Source organism: Protopterus annectens, chromosome 9.part0 (assembly GCF_019279795.1).
Source record: "Protopterus annectens isolate FY-2018-M chromosome 9.part0, PAN1.0, whole genome shotgun sequence".
Classification (NCBI taxonomy): domain Eukaryota; kingdom Metazoa; phylum Chordata; order Ceratodontiformes; family Protopteridae; genus Protopterus; species Protopterus annectens.
In genome coordinates, this window is record NC_056743.1 from 228,680,041 (window position 1) to 228,699,199 (window position 19,159).

The following is a 19,159-nucleotide window of genomic DNA, read 5'->3' on the forward strand; positions in this document are numbered from 1 at the left end:
GGCTCTAGCATGTACTTCCAACATGATAACCCTAACTTCAGAATAGGTAAAGCCAGTGAGTGTAGCTGTCTGCTTTGGCAATTGATCCTGTGTGGAAGGGAATCTTCCCTTTTTGTAAAGTGCATATAGTTTTGGGTTTGCTGTGAGTTAAAATGTGATGGGGTTGAACACGTATTGGTGGTTTTTGCTTCTTGAGTGTTTTTATTGAAACAAAAAAAAAGTTTGGGAAAATCTGACGTTGGTTCAAACCTAGATGAGAAGCAGCAACCACATACAGGATCAGCATCAGCATGTTTATAAGTTGCATATTGGAAACATATATTCAAAACAGCTGCCATGTAGAGTGCATTAAGGTAATAGCTTTTTATCAAAATAGCTGACTTATCCATTCTTTATCATGGAATGTAAATATCAAAGCAGGTATACATGAAAAGCAAATACTACTGAATTAAGAAGTATAGGGTGCAATAGCAATGTTACAGGAAACGCGTTTGGATAGAAGAGAGCATGTGTATTTTTCAAGGAAAGGATTGCGGAACAGGTATTCCGTAGAGTATCTGTGACAAAGGGAAAGGGGCTGGTTGCAAGAGGATGCTGCAGTAATGATAGAACAGGAAAAGAAATACAATAATGACAGAGGTGTAGGAGTTAAGGGTTATTGGCAGGGATGGAGGATTACACCAGTGTGTGTTCATATTCCACCTAGAAGTGCTGTTATTGAGCTTAACAACATTTTTGGAGAATTAATTAGCTTTTAGCATGGAACATTATTTGTGTTTGGACTGGAACGTAATTTGCAATAATAAGGATGTATCAGGGGTCCTAGAAGGGAAAATATAACAAAAGAGGGTAGATGTAGGAATAAATATAAGAATATTTGGAATGGAAGTTGTGGATTTACTAATAGGAACTCTTCAGATCTTACACCATGAAAGAATTAGATAAAGATGCAAGGTAACAAAGAAAGTAAAAATAAAACACTGTGCTTTCCTGCTTATCTGATAAAAATAGATGACTGTAAAGAGTCAATCAAATGTAATGTTCTGGGAAGTACATAATTTTTTGTTCATTTACTGCGGTGGTGGTGCTGCAGTAGCGTTGTCGCCTCACAGTAAGACGTTGTCCTGTTCGATTCTCAGCTAGAGCGTCTTCTGTGTGGAGACATGTGTGAATGGGCGTACCTTCGTTGAAGGTTGTGCGTCAGGGCCGGCAACTCGGCACGTACAAATCTACTGCCAATCATTAGCGGACCGGAGTTCCACTGTAGCAACCCCAAACAAGGAAAAGCAGAAAGACACAACAACAACAACTTTTACATGTGTAGTACTGTTTGTTCTGCTTTTGTGTTAATTACAGACAAAATACTTGCTTTTGTTTATAATCCATAGTATTGCACAGTTTTGATAGCAACATGAATGTTTATCATACTGTTTTTTTTAAAGGTTGCTCAGTAAAATGTAATTACATTTAAATGTTCTTGTTGCAGTGCCTTCCATCTGGCTCTCATTCCTGAGTAAAATTTTTGACGTTTGGGACTCCCTGTAGCAGTAGCTGACAACATGACAGCTGCAGAAAATGTTTGTTACACATTGATCAATGTGGCGATGGATTCAGAGCCTCCTTCTGAGATCAGCCTTAAGACAGATCTTGGTAAGTAATGTCTTAGCGTTACTGCTTTATTTTTATGCCATGCAATTGTATTTTTCATTGTTGCATAGCTGTTGTATAACTTAAAGCACGGTAGGAATGAGTTTACAGCACAGTTGTAAATTGCTAGTTGCAGCACCGAGCTTGTCATTCCAATTTAAATGTTCATTTTATTCCTTAAACTCAAAGGGAGTATTTTTTTTGTTTTTGATAACTTTTTGTAAACTTCTAGTAGTATGTTTGATAAGCTTTCGACATAATATTGGTAAATTTACATAGCCCTTTCTTTGTATAGGATTATCAGGAGAGTTTAAACTTATGTTATGCTGTTGCATCCTTTTGATTAATGGCTTGATATTTTTTTGTTTATGAATTTATCATTTTTTTTTTTTAACATTTGCTTACCGGGAAAGCCCGACTAGGACAGAGCCCATTTCCAGTGGAAGCCCGGGGAGAAATGCTCTTAGACACATGACTTTGTAATCTGGGAGGAAACCGGAGCACACAGAAGAAACTCACGCAAATACAGGGAGGACATGCAGACTCCGCTGAGAAGGCACCCCAGCTGAGAATTGAACAGGAAAACCTCTTGCTGTAAGGCGACAATGCTAACTGTGGTGCAGCAGTTATGTCCAAAAAAATTTTTTTTTCCTTTTTATACTTGTAGTTTTACAATATCAATCTTATTTTGATTAATAAATCATTGTTCCGCTCCATTTTATTTTATGTAAATACTGTCTTTATTACTGAATGGTAAGAAATGTTTATAACTTCCTTAAATTGTTTAATTTATATGTGAAGGAATTCTGTTTACTGTCTTCACTTTCTTGTGGTTTGCAGTATTTACAAAAAATAAAGGGCATTATGAGCAGATAATGGACAGGTTATTACTTTAAAAGACTATTCTAGTTGGAGCTCATGCGTTCGTAATTGAGGTCTAATTGCATATGATTAGTGTATAAAAAAAGTTAAGGAATCTTTATCCCTTGTATTAGTCAAGTCTGTTACTTTTACTAGGTTAACACAATTTTTAATGCTATAGTTGATGCAACTATTACTGGTTCTTTACATACACACTAAAGTTCTTTGTGGGCAAATTAAAGTTCTCTGGAAATGACCAGCAAACTACAAAATATAGCTTAAACCTTATTTCTTCCTTGGAGTCCATTAATTCTTAGTTTAATTAGGATTTCCTAATTAAACTGTTCTGACCGGCTAAACTGACTACCAAAGGTGAAACATCAAATGATATAATTTTCATTCCTGCTTCCTCAGACAAGTTATAAGTACTAAATAAAGAAGAAAACTGGCAGGAAGGGTCCCAAGGAACAACGGACACAAAATGTTAAATAAAAGCAGAACTTTAATGCTGATTAAATCCAATAAAATTGGTGAGCGCTTTTGTTAAAACTATGTTAACTTCATCAGACAAAAGTCAGTATGCACAACCAATGTTGAAATACCTTTTAAATCAATCTGATTGGACACAGAGAACCACCTAAACATGACTAAAATGAATGGATAATTAACCCATTGTCAACTATTACAACAACACTTCACATATAAAGAGTATTGTAAATACTTCTAAAAATTAAATGTGAAAAAAAAACTGAATTGTTTTCTCTAAAGACAAAGTTAGACAGTTGAAAACCTTGTGTAAGTATTCTAATAGACGAGCTTTAAAAGTAACACACAAACAAAGTTAAAAAACATTAAAACCCTTTCTAATAAAGTGTTTGTGCAGGGTCATAAAGTTTGTGTTACTTTTTTTCCTTTCCAAGGCTTTCAGTTTTAAGACAGGGGTGATGGATGTCCTGTCATTGATGCCAGGCCATTTGTCTGCATGCAAGAGAATTTGCCATCTCAATTCTTTTAACTCCATTTGGAGCCCCCAAGGTATCTTTGTCACTAATAACAACGTGGTCAATGGCCATAAAACTAAAGCTATGGCGATTTATTGTCATGGATGTGCCTAGCGAGTGCATTATTCATGTTATTTTTTCTAATGGTGTAGTCGTGTTCGTAGATCCTTGCCCTGAATTTTTTCTCCGTTTTACCTATGTAAAATGCTGAGCACTGGTCACATGTCGCCACATAAACAATTGCTTTGGAAGAGCAGTTGTACCTCCCTTTTACTTTAAAGACCATGTTGTTAATTGAAAACTTAATACCAGTTTTGACCTTGTGACACCATTTGCATGACTCACACTTATACATGCCACACCGGCTAGTTATCGTGTGAGTGTGTCCTTTTCTAAGGAGGTCTTTTAAATTTGGACCTCTTCTATATGTTGTTATTGGTTTGTGGCCCAAGTGATTTGTGATATCCCTATCTTCCATTAAAATGTCCCAGTTTTTACTACAAATTTTTTTCAGGCTGTAAGAGTCAGAATTGTAGGTGACTGTTAAAGATCTGAGGAAGGGGCTCATGTTTTCATCCAATCTTTTTGTCCTAGTGACAAATGGACTATTGTCAGGAGGGTAGACACCGACTATGGGCTTAAAGTGGCCTATTTCTCTTTTCTGTGTGACTTCATCAATAAGCTCATTGAGCAATTCAACCAGAAAGGCCCTTCTTTCATACATAGATTTCAAGTTGCTACAGTTTGCCATGAAGTCCTCTTCCCCAGAGGTCATACGGGCAGCTCGGACAAGCTGCCCTTTTACCACTTACCTCTTTTGATGTTTGGGGTGGGAGCTGGTGAAATGCAGAAATGAATTGAAGTAGGTTTCTTTTCTGTGAATTCTTGTAGCGTACCTTCCAGTGACTGTGTCTTTGAACAAGTGTACATCTAGATAGTTCATGTGGGTCAAATCGATTACCCAAGTGAACCGTAAAAAATGTGGTTGTGATGTTGTACTGTAAACACTCATCCAGGTCAAAAGAACACCCCTTCCAAATTAAACTAATGTCATCCTGGAACCTGAAGTACAACTTAACTCTAGAATAAAATTGGGATTTTAAAACAGAATTCCTCTCCCAGTGTGCCATGACCATGTTGGTGAATGCCACATCACAAGCTGATCCCATGGCCACTCCAGTTGTTTGCAAAAAGTATCTGTCCTTGAAGGAGAAGTAATTATTTTTTAAGACGTAATTCCAGTAATTCTAAAATTGTTAATTTTCTCCTAGTTTACTTTGTGTTCTAATAACAAATCACCAACCCAGTCAAGGCCGGTGCTGTGTGGCATGACAGTATACAAGTCTTTGACATCTATTTATTGTGACCAGTATATTGTTCTCATTATACTCCACTCTATTGACCTTCTCTAAGAAAGTCCAGGAATCCTTGCATGTCTGGTGTTCTTTTTACAATATTTTCTTAAGCTCATGGTGTAAATATTGGGCACAGGCCATGGTGATGGAATCCCTGCCGTCCACTAAAGGTCTCATAGGCAGATCTAAGACTCTTCTGAGTCTTAAGGATTCCAAAAAACACTGGGACTCTTGGGCTGAAGATGTTCAAAAAATTGTATAGGGAAAGGTCTACGAACACGACTACGCCATTAGGAAAAATAACATGAATAATGCACTCGCTAGGTACATCCATGACAATAATAGCCATAGTAGCCATAGCTTTAGTTTTATGGCCATTGACCATGTTATTAGTGACAAGATACCTTGGGGGCTCCAATTGGAGTTAAAAGAATTGAGATGGCAAATTCTCTTGCATGCAGACAAATGGCCTGGCATCAATGACAGGACATTCATCACCCCTGTCTTAAAATTGAAAGCCTTGGAAAGGAAAAAAATAGGACAAACTTTATGACCCTGCACAAGCACTAAAGGGTTTTAACATTTTTTTTAACTTAGTTTGTGTATTATTTTTAAAGCTTGTCTATTAGAATGCTAACACAAGGTTTTCAACTGTCTAACTTTGTCTTTAGAGAAAACAATTCAGTTTTTTACACATTTAATTTTTAGAAGCATTTACAATACTCTTTATATGTGAAGTGTTGTTTAATAGTTAGCAATGGGTTAACTATATCCATTCATTTTAGTCATGTTTTAGCTGGTTCTCAGTGTCCAATCAGATTGATTGATTTAAAAGTTATTTAAATATTGGTTATGCATATTGACTTTTGTCTGATGAAGTTAACATTGTTTTAACGAAAGCACTCACCAATTTTATTGGATTTGATCAGCATTAATGTTCTGCTTTTATTTAACATTTTGTGTCTGGTGTTCCTCGGGACCCTTCCTGCCAGTGTTCTGCTTTATTTGGTTTGTTTGTTGTCCTTGTCATTTTCTTAAATTATAAGTGCTAGCGTAGCTATTTTTATGCAAGTTTTTTTTTTTTTTTTTAATCCACTACAAGACTGGGCCCACATCCTATTGGCACATTCATTTTGTTTAGCAGGAGCTGGAAATCCCCAGGGTAGGCAAGAGCCGTATTGCTCATTTGTTCCTGTCCAGGAATCCCATTCAGCTCACCCGCTGCATGGAGAGAGTCAGGTAGCAGGGAGCAGCCCAGCTTGGCTGGTCCTACTGAGTGGCCTGTATTTCCCCTGGCAAAGCATCCCCCTTCCCTGCAGCTGCTCTTTTGAGCTGTTGTCTGCTGCCCTTTGAGGTGAAGCATGTTTCTTCATGCTGAATTTCCCTCTGTTTACTGTACAACTTGTATACTATTACCAGTCGAAATATCTTTTTTTACAAAAGATTAGGTGATTTTCTTGAAAGGCAGATTTTACTGAAGAAATTATAAAAGTGAAACTGAAAAAATATGTTCCTTTCTGTATATTCTGATCCATTGCCCTCTTTATTTCTCCTCGTTTTCTGGTCTTCTCACCTTTCTCATTTTCTTTTTTTCTTTTTTTTTTCATTACTTTTGGTATTTGTCATTAGACTGCAGTGGTGGTGCTGCGGTAGCATTGTCGCCTCACAGTAAGACGTTGTCCTATTCGATTCTCAGCTAGAGCGTTTTCTGTGTGGAGACATGCGTGAATGGGCGTATCTTCGTTGAAGGTTGTGCGTCCGGGCCGGCAACTCGGCACGTAAAAATCTACTGCCAATCATTAGCGGACCGGAGTTCCGCTGTGGCGACCCTTAACCAGGAAAAGCCGAAAGACACAACAACAACTTTTGGTATCTGTCATTGTTCTTATAGGTGTATGTATATGACATATTTATTTTGCATTAAACTAGTGGTACGAGTGCGTATCATTTAAAACCCTGTTATATTTTTCTTTTTTGCTTATCCTTCTTTCCTCCTTCATGTCATCTTTTATTTATTGTCCTATCCTCTCTCCTTCCCTTCATTTTCCTTTTTGAAATTAACTTTCTTCCCTTTCCATAATCATAATTATATGTTTTCAGCTTTTAACTTTTGCTGTCAGTAAATGTTAGTTGTAGGATTTCCTTTAGTATCTTGCATTTCACATCCTTCCCTCTTTCCTCTTTGCTGCTACTTATGCTTCCCTTCTCTCTGTCTCTCTCACTTTTATTCTTTCTTTTTCTCTTACATTGGCCCTTCTACAGCCTACTTTAGTTTTACCATTTCTCCATTTAATCTGTGTCTTAGTGAACCAAAAAGAAGTCGGAAGACAAAAATTTAGTTAAAAGAAAGAAGAAATTCATATTGTTGCGTATATACTTCATAATCTCATTCTTCTGTGGTAGTGTTTTATTAATTTACTTTGTCTTCTGCTAATTTGTCTTGTGTTTGAGTTCCATGCCTCAGTTTATTTTCCAGTACAGTGTTGTATTATGTTACCCCTTTATTCTTTAATGTTGCCTAGAACTGTTTTTCACTTCTTGTAGCTCTTCAGACTCTACTGCATTTTTTTCCACAAGTCTTTGTTTTGGTAGCCTGGTTTTGTGGTGAAGAAGGCAGAGTCCTGACTTGTAGCTTACATTACCAAAGTTTGATTAGCAGCCCTGGCACTACAGGAGCTAGGCAGTGAAAAGGTTGGGGGAGTAAAAGTACATTTCCTGCTCACCTCCACTGTGGGATTTGGGAACAGTCTGCTCATCTGAGGGCCTACTAAATGGAGCTGTGTCTGGAAAAGCCATTACTGCTTTTGGGGAGGAGTAGAGATGCTTTGATAGAACACCCGATTGTGGAAGTGAGGAGGTAGGCTGTGGTTCAATCCAGCGCATTCCCCTCCTCTGTGCTGGTAGAGTATGTAGAGATAGGGCCATAAAGTAGAAAACCTCAAACTACCCCTGATGGTTGCTTAAGTGATAGCTCCCAATTGACCCTTGCCCTGACGATTGGGAACAAATGAGTCAGTTGGTGTGGCATAGGCTGATTGACAGTGGGGGCAAGAAGCACAAAAAAGCCATAACCTTTTTAAGAATGACTCAGTCATACGAACATTGTAACACTAAGGGCAGCCAGGTAAAATTTTATTCGCCTGAAGGCAGTCTGTTTAATGCATTAACTTTAACTTTTGGTTTCTAGTTTACATCATGTTACCTTAATGAATAGTTCAGTGTACAGTCCATAGTTTCCATTTGACTTATTTGATCATGGTTTATAATTTTTTTTATAAACCATCTTTATTAAAATATTTAAAAAGTAGTCACTCAAAAAGAAAACAATTCATATTAACTTGGTGACAGATAATCTAATGGTCTATGCAGTTTTTTCACTTTTATTGTACTTCTTTTTGTACTTGCTACATTTGTTTGTAGTAAAGATGGAGTTTGGTGAAGCTTTTGGTGCCCTTACAGTGGATGGTGGGCTGTAAGGCAGCTGTTTTGAGGTTGCCTTAGATTTTTATCTGTCTCCTTGAAAGTAATTTGCTGTAACCACTTTTGTGGATTATTAGAGCCTTCATTTTGCCATAGTAATCCTGTTTTTTATTAGTGATGTATGTGCTGGAGGAAATTGCATTGGCAAAGATGGAATCGAGCTGCAAGTGTTGGCTCACCTATCTCGTGGGGAGCATTTTGATGACTGCGCTTGCTAATCTGGCATGTACAGTAGATATAAAAAGTTTGCACACCCTTGTTAAAATGCCAAGCTTTTGTGACATATAAAAAAATGAGACCACAATAAATCCTTTCAAAACTTTTCCCACCTTTAATGTGACCTATAACCTGTACAATTCAATTGAAAAGCAAACTGACCTGTTAGGGGAAAAATATAAAAAATAAAAAACATATACTATAAGCTGGTTGCATAAGTGTGCACACCCTTAAACTAATACTTTGTTGAAGCACCTTTTGATTTAATTACAGCATTCAGTCTTCTTGGGTACACACCTGCCATCAGTTAGAGATACTCTGACTCGGAGTCTATCAGCATGGCACATCTTGACTTGGCAATAGTTGCCCACTCTTCCTTGCAAAAGCGCTCCTAATCTGTCCTATATCGAGGGCATTTCTTGTGCACAGCCCTCTTCAGGTCACTCCATAGATTTTTCTATTGGATTTAGGTCTGGGCCATTCTATTAACTTTAATTTTCTTCTGGTGAAGCCATTCTTTTATTGATTTGGATGAATGCTTGGAGTCATTGTCATGTTGAAAGGTGAAATTCCTCTTCATCTTCACATCAGCTTTCTAGCAGACCCCTGAAGGTTTTGGGCCAAAAGTGACTGGTATTTGGAACTGTTCATAATTCCCTCCACCTTGACTAAAGCTACAGTTCCAGCTGAAGAAAAGCAACCCAAAGCATGATACTGCCACCACCATGCTTCACTGTGGGGATGGTATTCTTTTGGTGATGCAAAGTGTTTTTGAGCCAAACGTATCTTTTGGAATTGTGGCCAAAATGTTCAACCTTGGTCTCATCAGACCATAACACATTTTCCCACATTCTTTGGGGAGACTTGATGTATTATTTAGCAAATTTTAACTAGACCTGGATGTTTTTCTGTGTTTATATATAAAAAAAAAAAAACTGCTTCCGTCATGCCAACCCTACCCCATAGCCCAGATATATGGAGAATATGGGATATTATCACATGTAGTACACAACCAGTACTTGCCAGTAATTCCCGCAGCTCCTTCAGTGTTGCTGTAGGTCTCTTGGCAGCCTCCCTGATCAGTTTTCATCTTGTCTTTTCATCAATTTTGGAGAGACGTCCAGTTCTTTGCAATGTGACTCTTGTCCCATATTTTCTCCACTTTTTGATGACTGTCTGCACTGTGTTCCATTATATATCCAGTGCTGTGGAAATTTGTTTGTACCCTTCTCCTGACTGATACAAAGCATCAAAGGATCTCATTGTTGAAAGGTAAGCTCTCTGCGAACCATGGCTTTTGCTGTAGCAGGCAACTGAATAAATGTCAGGAAAACCCTACTAGGACAGCTGAACTTTGGGGCTAATCAGAGTCTCTCTAATTGATGATTGGTGTGTACACAAGAAGACTGAATGCTCCAATTAAATCAAAGGGTGCTTCAACAAAGTATAAGTTTAAGGGTGTGCATACTTATGCAACCAGCTTATTGTACGTTTTTGTATTTTTTTATATTTTTTCCCCTAACAGATTTGCTTGTTTTTCAATTGAATTGTACAGGTTATAGGTCATATTAAAGGTGGGAAAAGTTTTGAAATAATTTATTGCGGTATCACAGAAACCTGGCATTTTACCAGCGGTGTGTAAACTTTTTATATCCACTGTAGCTCCACAATACTCAACGCTACAGGGATTTGTTTTTAGCTTTTAAATGATAGGCATGGGAGTCGTGCTTTTAATAATTTGACATCCTGTGAAGGATCTGTGTTGAATGGGCTACGTGACAGTGCCAGTATTGTCATATGGCTGCCAGATAAGGGGGGCTCCATAGGCATTATGGATAGAGATTTTTATTACTCCTCCGCCAGAACTATGTTGTATGATATTAATGTATATACAAAGATTGATTTTGTTTGAACTACAGAGCATGATATGTAATGTACATAATATTGTTAATGATGTTTATTTATTTAGGGATTGTATTAATACAGAACAACTATGACTGCGGTGGTGGTGCTGCAGTAGCGTTGTCGCCTCACAGCAAGACGTTGTCCTGTTCTTCTCAGCTAGAGCGTCTTCTGTGTGGAGACGTGCGTGAATGGGCGTACCTTCGTTGAAGGTTGTGCATCAAGGCTGGCAACATGGCACGTAAAAATCTACTGCCAATCATTAGCGGACCGGAGTTCCGCTGTGGTGACCCCTAACTGGGAAAAGCCGAAAGACACAGCAACATTAATACAGAACAACTACTTATTGACTGTGGAGGCTTCTTGTGTCCCTACTTTCCATGGCCTACCTAAAGTACATAAGGACCCTGTTACACCCCCCTCAAACCCATAGTGGTTGGGGAGGGTGGAGCAGATTAGACCCCTCCTGGACAAGTCTACAGTTGTGCTGAAGGAGTTTTTACAGAGTTATATGCACATTAGTAATGTTTCATTACCTGTTGACTGTTTATTAGTTACACTGGATATTACATCTTTTTTACTGTCATCCCTAATAGGGAGTGATTGGAAATGATTGGTGCCTACCTTAATGAACACAGTACATTTGATAGAACTTGTGTTGATTTGTTTGTTTTTGAGAACAATGATTTCTTATTTGATAATGAGTATTTTTTGCAGACCTATGGCATAGCTATGGGCACTTCCTGTGCCAATAGCTACGCCAATATGATCTTAGCTCAGTGGGAAAACATGTATGTGTTTGGTTGTCATGATTTTTCTACTTATATTAGTTTTTATCCCTGTTTTGTGGATGACATTTTTATGTTGTGGACAGGTACGGCTAATGATTTGTATAACTTTATTGAGTTTTTACATAGTACTACATCTTTTTTTAAAGTTCTCTGTTAAGTATTCAGTTACCAATATAGAATTTTTGGACGTTGAAGTGCTTAGATATAATAACATCTTTGGTACTAGGTTATTCAGGAATGGATACTATAGGAATTCCTTGTTGCGTAGGACTAACATGCATCCCTGGCATTTGTTCAAGAACATAGTTAAAGGCCATGGAGTGCATGCCTCTAGGTTGAATGTAAGTGAAGGTTTTAATAGGGGGATTGTTGCTCTTGGGCATCAATTTTTGCATCGTGGATATAAACAGAATGAGGTGGAGCGAGGGATTAGCACTAAGCGTTCAGATGAGGACTTCACATGCCAAACCATATTTTTCGAGAGCAACTAATATACTGGATGCTGATGTGGCTGATAAGGAAATGAGAGGTTTTCTTTTCTCCCTACACCATAGCAGTGAAGTTAGTGTTGTTACTGACATCATTAAAAAGCACTGGCCTATACGTCTTATGGACGATAAGATTAAAGGGGTTGTGGGGGGGGTGTCCAGCTTTTACTTTAAAGAATAAGAGAAGTTTGAAAAGGATACTATGTTATCCTGAGAGATTTAAAAAACCTAGACTAGCTGGTGATACTCCAGGCACTTTTCCTTGCAATAGGTGTAATTTTTGTGTCTATATTGATAGTAGTAGTTGCTTTACGAATCCAGAACTGGCATTAGATTTAACTTTCAGGTTAAAGCAGATTGTGAAACTAAGGACATTATATATATTTAGCTTATTGTGTTATCTGTCCGTGCTTTTACATTGGGAAGACCAGTCGCAGCTTGAAAGAGTGCATTAGGGAACATATGGATTTTATTAGGACTATATATGTAATGCCCTTGCTAAGCATGTTTTTGAGAGAGGGGCTTCTCATGAGTTTAGGTTTTGTTATAGATGGTGTTTACTTGTGTCCTAGGTTAGGTGATCTAAGGAATAGAGCTGAGACAGTTGAGCTAGAATGGATCTTGAGGATGAGGTCCAATAGGGGTTTTCTGGGCTCAATGATCATGTTTCCTTGAAACCTGTTTTAAAAATCTTGGGGATTAAGGAACAAGTAGCTGTCATGAAAATTTTTGTGTCTGCTGAAAACGTTTACATTTAGACAGTACCCTGCTTTGTGGTATGTTTGAATTATTTTTATTATATTTTTTTAATTGTGTCAGGTGGATGTGTTTAGCTTGATGCTCTGCAATTGGCTGTAATTTTTTATGTAATGTAGGTGTTTACGTTTTGCTTTGGTCTGATGAAGCCATTTTAACATTGTGAAAGGGCTTTCCATATTGAACTACGTTTTTCTTTGCCTTCCATGCTTCCCGTGTTCGTGTTTCTTTATTATCCCAGGTGCTACAGATAGCCATAACTCTGAATTCTGCATAATTAAGAACATATCATTGGCAGTATTTATTTATCAAAACTTGTAATGTGTAATCCGTTTTAATAAGTCACTCTTGAGGGACCAAATTAGTTCATTCTTATTTGCTAGGTTTTCATTATGACAAAAGTGTTTCAGGAGTGAAAGTGTATAAGTAGAAGTGTTGTAGTATTTTGTAATGTGTATTTGCTGCATTCACAGTAGCTTCCTTTTGATTGTTAATTACGGTTGTTGTATTTTGTCGTCTTTTTCCATTCATTATAGAAAAGGGAGATGTGAAATCTAAAACAGAAGCTCTGAAGAAAGTCATTATTATGATCCTGAATGGAGAGAAGCTTCCTGGACTGCTGATGACCATCATTCGCTTTGTACTGCCATTACAGGACCACACTATCAAAAAGCTGCTACTTGTTTTTTGGGAGATAGTGCCAAAGACAACACCTGATGGCAAGCTGCTGCAAGAAATGATCCTTGTGTGCGATGCTTACAGGAAGGTATGGTTGTGGTATGCTTGTAAAACAGTGCTGTTTTTGTAGGTGCTGAGTGGCATTGTGTTGTGAATTTCTAATGTTAAAAGATTTGTTTATAAATATATTGTATGGCTGTGGAAGAAATGTCAGGTCCTGCAGACAGTCACTTAATGGCTCTCGTCTGCTGGAAAATTTAGTTTGCAGACCTGTGAGGTTCACTTTGATGAAGTGTATCCAGTCATCCTTTTGTAATAAAGCAAAAAAAAAGTTTTCCTTTGCCCCTCTAGCACTGTTTTAAAACTGGTATTCTTTTAACCTCCAAGGCATACATCAGGAGTACTTTTAAGGTGTGCAAGGTTGTTTGGTTAAATATGTCATGACTTTTCTTTCTAAGATTCTAATTCTTTGTAACAGTTTTAATAGTACTGACTCTGAAAGTGTACTTTTGTGTTCCGTGTAAATTTTCAGACTTTGTTACTTATGTTTGTTTGACTTTGTTACTTATGTGATTTACCAAAAGGTGAGCAGAAATTGCCATTGCCAAGTTGGCTAGATATATGGATCAATAATGCAAGTCACAAATATTTGCTACATAGTTGCAGTGACATGGAGGTTTAATACCCTTTATGCATAATTAACTCTGTGATGTAACCAGTTTGCAGTAATTTGGTGACTTTCACTGTCCCTGTCAGTCTGGTGGTGACAGTTTCAGACTGAATGTCGTTGGGACCTCTTACCAGTTTGTTTTGGTCATGCATTCTGGTCTGTAGGTAATAGGTACATGTTAACTTGTTGTATGAGACAACCACGTTTACAGAAATGTATTCAGTCAGGTTATTTAGTCATTTTATGTTTTGAGAAAAAGTTTCACTTGCAAAGTGCAAGTATATATCATTTCCAGAAAATTGTTCTCTGTAATTGCTGAGTTCATTAATTCTTTGGTTTATCTTTATTGTAAGAGTAGAGCGTTACATTTTTCTTCTTGATCTTTGCAGTTTCACTTTCCCTGCTTTCTGGTGCTGGAACTGCTTATCATCTTCTATATTATATTTGCAAAATAATGTTTTTGTTGTGTTGTATTTTTTCCATTAGCTTAGGTAGTTTCTTCTTCTTCTTCTTCCTCCGTATCCCAAACTACAAGACTCTGATCATTAATTTAAATGAATGTTTATAGTCTTGTGGGCACACGCACACAAATAAAATCTTACAAGCTGGGATTATTGGGAGCCCCTCATTCATTTTAACATTGTATACTAACACTGGTAGCCTCATATCAGGGAATCTGTCATATTGATAGAGTACAGGAGAATTGTGTTAAGAAACAGGAATGAGGGACCCCCACCCCTTAACTTTCTGAGGTATTAGCAATGCAGGAAAGGCTGTGTAATGTTAAAGATACAGTATCTCATGAAAACATCCTTCCCTGCTCGTATATGTAGACTGGTTCTGTATTTTGCTGAAGTTTGGTAAGTAACACTTCGTTTTGCAAAATTCAGTAAAACAACATTTGGGCAAATAGGTGTTGAGAGACTGAATGGATCTTTCTTTGAGACAGTTCAGGTGTTAGAGATTCAGGATTCGCCTTTCAGTCACCAAGACCACTCTGTGACCTTTTCTTACAGCATCCTTTGTTTTAGTTCCTTAGCTGGCCTCCATTTACTTTAAAGTACAAAGAGTAACCCTACATTTCTTTTCATATGTGCATGCTGAACTTAACGTAGACAGAGTACATACATCTAGTGTATATCTGGGTAAAAATTAAATTTATTTTTTTCATTTATCTTATTCATCAAAGCAATCTTCTTTTCTTTCTTTTTTTTTTTTTTTTTTAATGCAAACCTTATTACAAAACCAGTAACAACAAGCAGGCCATATAAATAAGTCATCATGGGTTAACAGCTAATTCCAAACATTTCTTGAAAACAGTAATGGAAGTGTTTTGAGCGGTTGATCAAGAACCATATCTCTTCAAGCCTACCTGCAGTACTGGATACATTACAGTTTGCTTATAGAACTAACAACTGCACAGCTGATGCAGTAGCTATAGAACTTCCTGAATCCTTGGCACATCTATAGAACAAGAATTGTTATATCAGAATGCTGTTCAATGATTTTAGTTCAGCCTTTAACAATGTCATCCCCCAGAATCTGATGTCAGAACTGATCCAGGTGGATATCAACACCCGCCGCTATGTAACTGGATACTGGACTTTCTCATCAACTTACCCCAAAAAATATGTGTGGGAAATAACAGTTCAAGTCAGTATTACATTGAGCATGGGTGTCCCTCAGCCTGTGCCTTGAGTCCTCTGTTGTTCACCTTGTTCACACATGACTGCATGAATCCAACAAAATCATCAAGTTTGCAGATGATACTACTGTCATAGGTCTTGTCAGAAATGGTGAGGAAACAGCATACATGGATGACGTGGACCATCTAATAGACTGGTGTACACCAATCTGTCCTTAAATGTAAGCAAGACCAAACAATTAATAGTGAACTTCAGGAGAACTCGGGAGATGCATCAACCTCTGGAAATTAAGGGGGTGACGGTTAGGAGTCAGAGACACTAAGTTCCTGGGGTGCACATCTCAGATGACCTATCCTGGTCAACTCATATTGACCACACAGTGAAGAAGGCACAACAGCATCTGCACTTCCTATGGAAACTGAGGAAGGGAAACCTGTGTCAGTCCATCCTCAAAGCCTTCGTATCCTCTCAAATAACAACATAGTTTGGTATGGTAACTGCAAAGCATCTGACTGCAAGGCTCTCCTGAGGGTAGTGTGGATGGCGGAAGTCATTGGTTCCTCGCTCCCACCCATGGATGATCTGCACAAGACTCTGTGTGTGGGAAGGGCTAGGAAGATAATCAATGATCCCACTCACCCTGCCCATGGCATATACTTCTGCCTTTCCTCTGGCAGGTGGTATCGCAGCTTACACTGCACAACATTTATATTGAACAGGTGCTTCTTCCCTCTATCCATAAGGCTGCTGAACTTGAATGCCAGGCATGACAACTAATAATTAGATCAATATGTCACTTGCTATGAAGTATCAGCTATAGTATTCACTATGGCAAATTGCTTCAATAACTGGTACAGTTAGCCTGATTTCTTGCGCTATTACTTCCTGAATGTGCAATAGTCAGATGTGAGTCACCACTCCAACTTGTGCAATATGAACATCAGAATATATCATACACAACTGATGAAGTGCAATATTCTAAGCAATCACAATGTGAAGTCATAGTCTTGCAATACGTACTAGTATAATGCTGTCTAATGTCTTCCTATCCAGTTGTGGTAATTTATTGTGTTTGTTAATATTTTAATTATTACTGTATGTGCATTAGTCTTGCAACAAGCTACGTGTTCATTGTTAAGTCTTGCACGGAGACCAAAACAATGTAATTTAATTCAGCTTGCACTGGTATGTGTATCTGATCAACAATAAAGTTTACTTTGACTTTGCAAATATAATTTATGGCAATACAGACTTGTGAGTTATTGACCAGGCAGTAAGCAGTATTGCAGTTATTTACCATTAAGCCATGGACTGCAAGACTTGGTTAATAGGAGCAAAAGTCCACCAAACTACACTTCCAGTTCAATATTTCCAGAACCTGTTTCTTCCAAGAACTGCTCAGTGAGCGAAAGTAGTATCTTTTCTTTTCTTTGTAATTATCAACCTGAAACTAGGCCCATTTACTCCACACCCCGATGCTGCATATCTTTAAAACTTTTGCTTTACTTCTTAGAAGTTCTTCTGTTAATTCCAGAACTGCCTATACACATGGGACCATTTCATATTTTTAACAGGTAATGATTGCTTTTTTGTCTGTTATTCTTTAATTTAAAAAAAAAAAAAAAAAAAAAAAAGGTTGCTAGTCTAAAAATGACGAGGACAATTGGTGGAGTATCTAGTGAAGGCGTACACCTGTCTCCATTGATTTACAGTAGTAATGTATCTGGAGTTCTATCTCCCATCTTGCTTGCCATTGGAAAGACACCATTTTAACTAACCCTCTATGCCTTTTGTAGCCTGCACCAATAATCTTTGCAAAACATAAATTTCCAATCAATTGGACTCGAACATTTTTACCAACTTTGGTCTAAACATTTCTTTGTCAGGGAAGATGTGTAGTTCATTTGCTGCTACTAGCATTCCTTCAAATTTTAGTCTTGGCCCTGGCCGAGCTCCAGATCCTCTTGAAGCAGCTGACACATTGACCCTTCAACAATTGTTTCCAGTATTTTAGATTGTACCTTTTCTTTGCTAATTCCTAAAAGAGTCATCGTCTTGTCTGTTTTTGTTAGGTCAGTAGAAATTAGAGTACTGTCAGGGCTTCATCTTATCCAAACTCATCTAAAAGAATATGGTAAGGAATAGTTACTTAAGAGGAAGAGTGAAACCTAGATGTCTCAGACAGTGGGACCATAAATTAAATTGACAATTTTTCTCTGCCAGGGAACAGATATTTGTATAATATTGCATTTCCATGTAGCATTGTATGTAGCAGATTAGAGTTCTAAGAAGGTCTTTAGTTGAACTGCATAGTAGTATCCAGCTGGGTCCTAGAGACCTAATCCTCCCCATTCTTTATCTGAAGTTAATCTGTCTCACCATTCTCTAAGTTTGACATCTTATTTGCATTTAGTCATCAGGTCGTTAACAGTCCTGAGAGACCTTCTTGGGATATCATATGGGAATGTTTGAAATCCATAGGTATGTGGGGGGGGGATTGAAGTAGGACATTGCCTTGACATTTTGATCAAGGTCTGAAAAAAGCATCTTCCATATCCTAAACTCTGTCTTCGTCCTGTCTAAAAACAGACTGAAAATCCTACACATAGATTCCTTCAATGTTTGGGCAAGCCAGACCCACGAGTATTGAAAATCTCTATCCTTAAGAGGTTAGGGAAGCCAATCTTTTCTTGAATGGGGGACTATAATCTATTATCAAGGCCTGGGTCTTGTTTACATTAACTTAATAGCTGGATATTCTTCCAAAGGCCTGCAGAAATCTGCACAGCTTGGGCAGGTCCCTCCATGTCTACCCTGAAACACTGGAATGTTAGTTTTCCTCCAGATCCACCCTATAGTCCTGTATCTTGGAGGTGTGAGTGAACTTCACCAGGGGCTGTATATACAGGATGAATAAAACTGGGGAGAGCAGGCAGCCCTGCCTTCTACATTGCAAGAGAGGAAGGGGCAGGGACAGGCCAAACTGTGATTTAATACAGGTCTCTGAGTGTGTATCTATTAAAAAATAACTCTACAAACCAAATGCAAAGGCCAAATGCCAGTAGCATTTTCATTAAAAAAAAAAAAAAAAAACTCATCCCAATGAAATGTTTATTTTTTTTTTGCATCCAGGCTTGTAAACTCTAGTGTTCCTTCCTTCCTTCTCCTGTTCCTAATTTAGGGTCACTTTTTTATTATGCTATCAAGAGTCTGCTGCTATCCCACAAAACCAAGTTCATCCAATTTCACGAGCGCCCTTAGATGCTTTTTTTGCAGGTCTGGCAGTTAATGTATCCATAAGTAGCTTGTAATCCTAGTCGAGTTTGGAAATTGGCCTATAGGAGGTTGGCGGACCACAAGTTTTATCCTGTTTGAATGTTTGTACCAGGGTGGTCAGCTTCCAGGTATCAGGGATCCTCCCAGAGACTAGCACTTCATTGTACAATTGAATCAGAACATTTAAACAAGGGTCTTCTCACAACTTTCAGACATTCAGTGGGATGCTGCCTTCCTCTGTGCCTGGGTAATGTGCTTTTGCTCAGACATTGTCACTGACACCACCAGAGCATCTTCCTGAGGCAAAGAAATGTTGGGAAGATTCAGCTCATCCAGCAATCGGTCCAAATCAGCGTGTTATAAATTTATTATAATTTCTAAACTCTTCCAAA

The 19,159-nt window shown here is 38.0% G+C and overlaps 1 protein-coding gene across 2 annotated transcripts in view; it reads left to right on the forward strand.

Moving 5' to 3' along the window:
* The window catches only part of COPB1 (COPI coat complex subunit beta 1), a 721,336-nt gene that overhangs the window by 50,308 nt on the left and 651,869 nt on the right, over positions 1 to 19,159 (forward strand). For both annotated transcript variants that reach the window (XM_044082795.1, XM_044082796.1), the window contains exons 2-3: positions 1,487 to 1,650; positions 13,034 to 13,263. In XM_044082795.1, coding sequence (XP_043938730.1) covers positions 1,560 to 1,650; positions 13,034 to 13,263 — 321 coding nt within the window. In that variant the 5' untranslated portion in view covers positions 1,487 to 1,559. The remainder of the gene's footprint in view (positions 1 to 1,486; positions 1,651 to 13,033; positions 13,264 to 19,159) is intronic.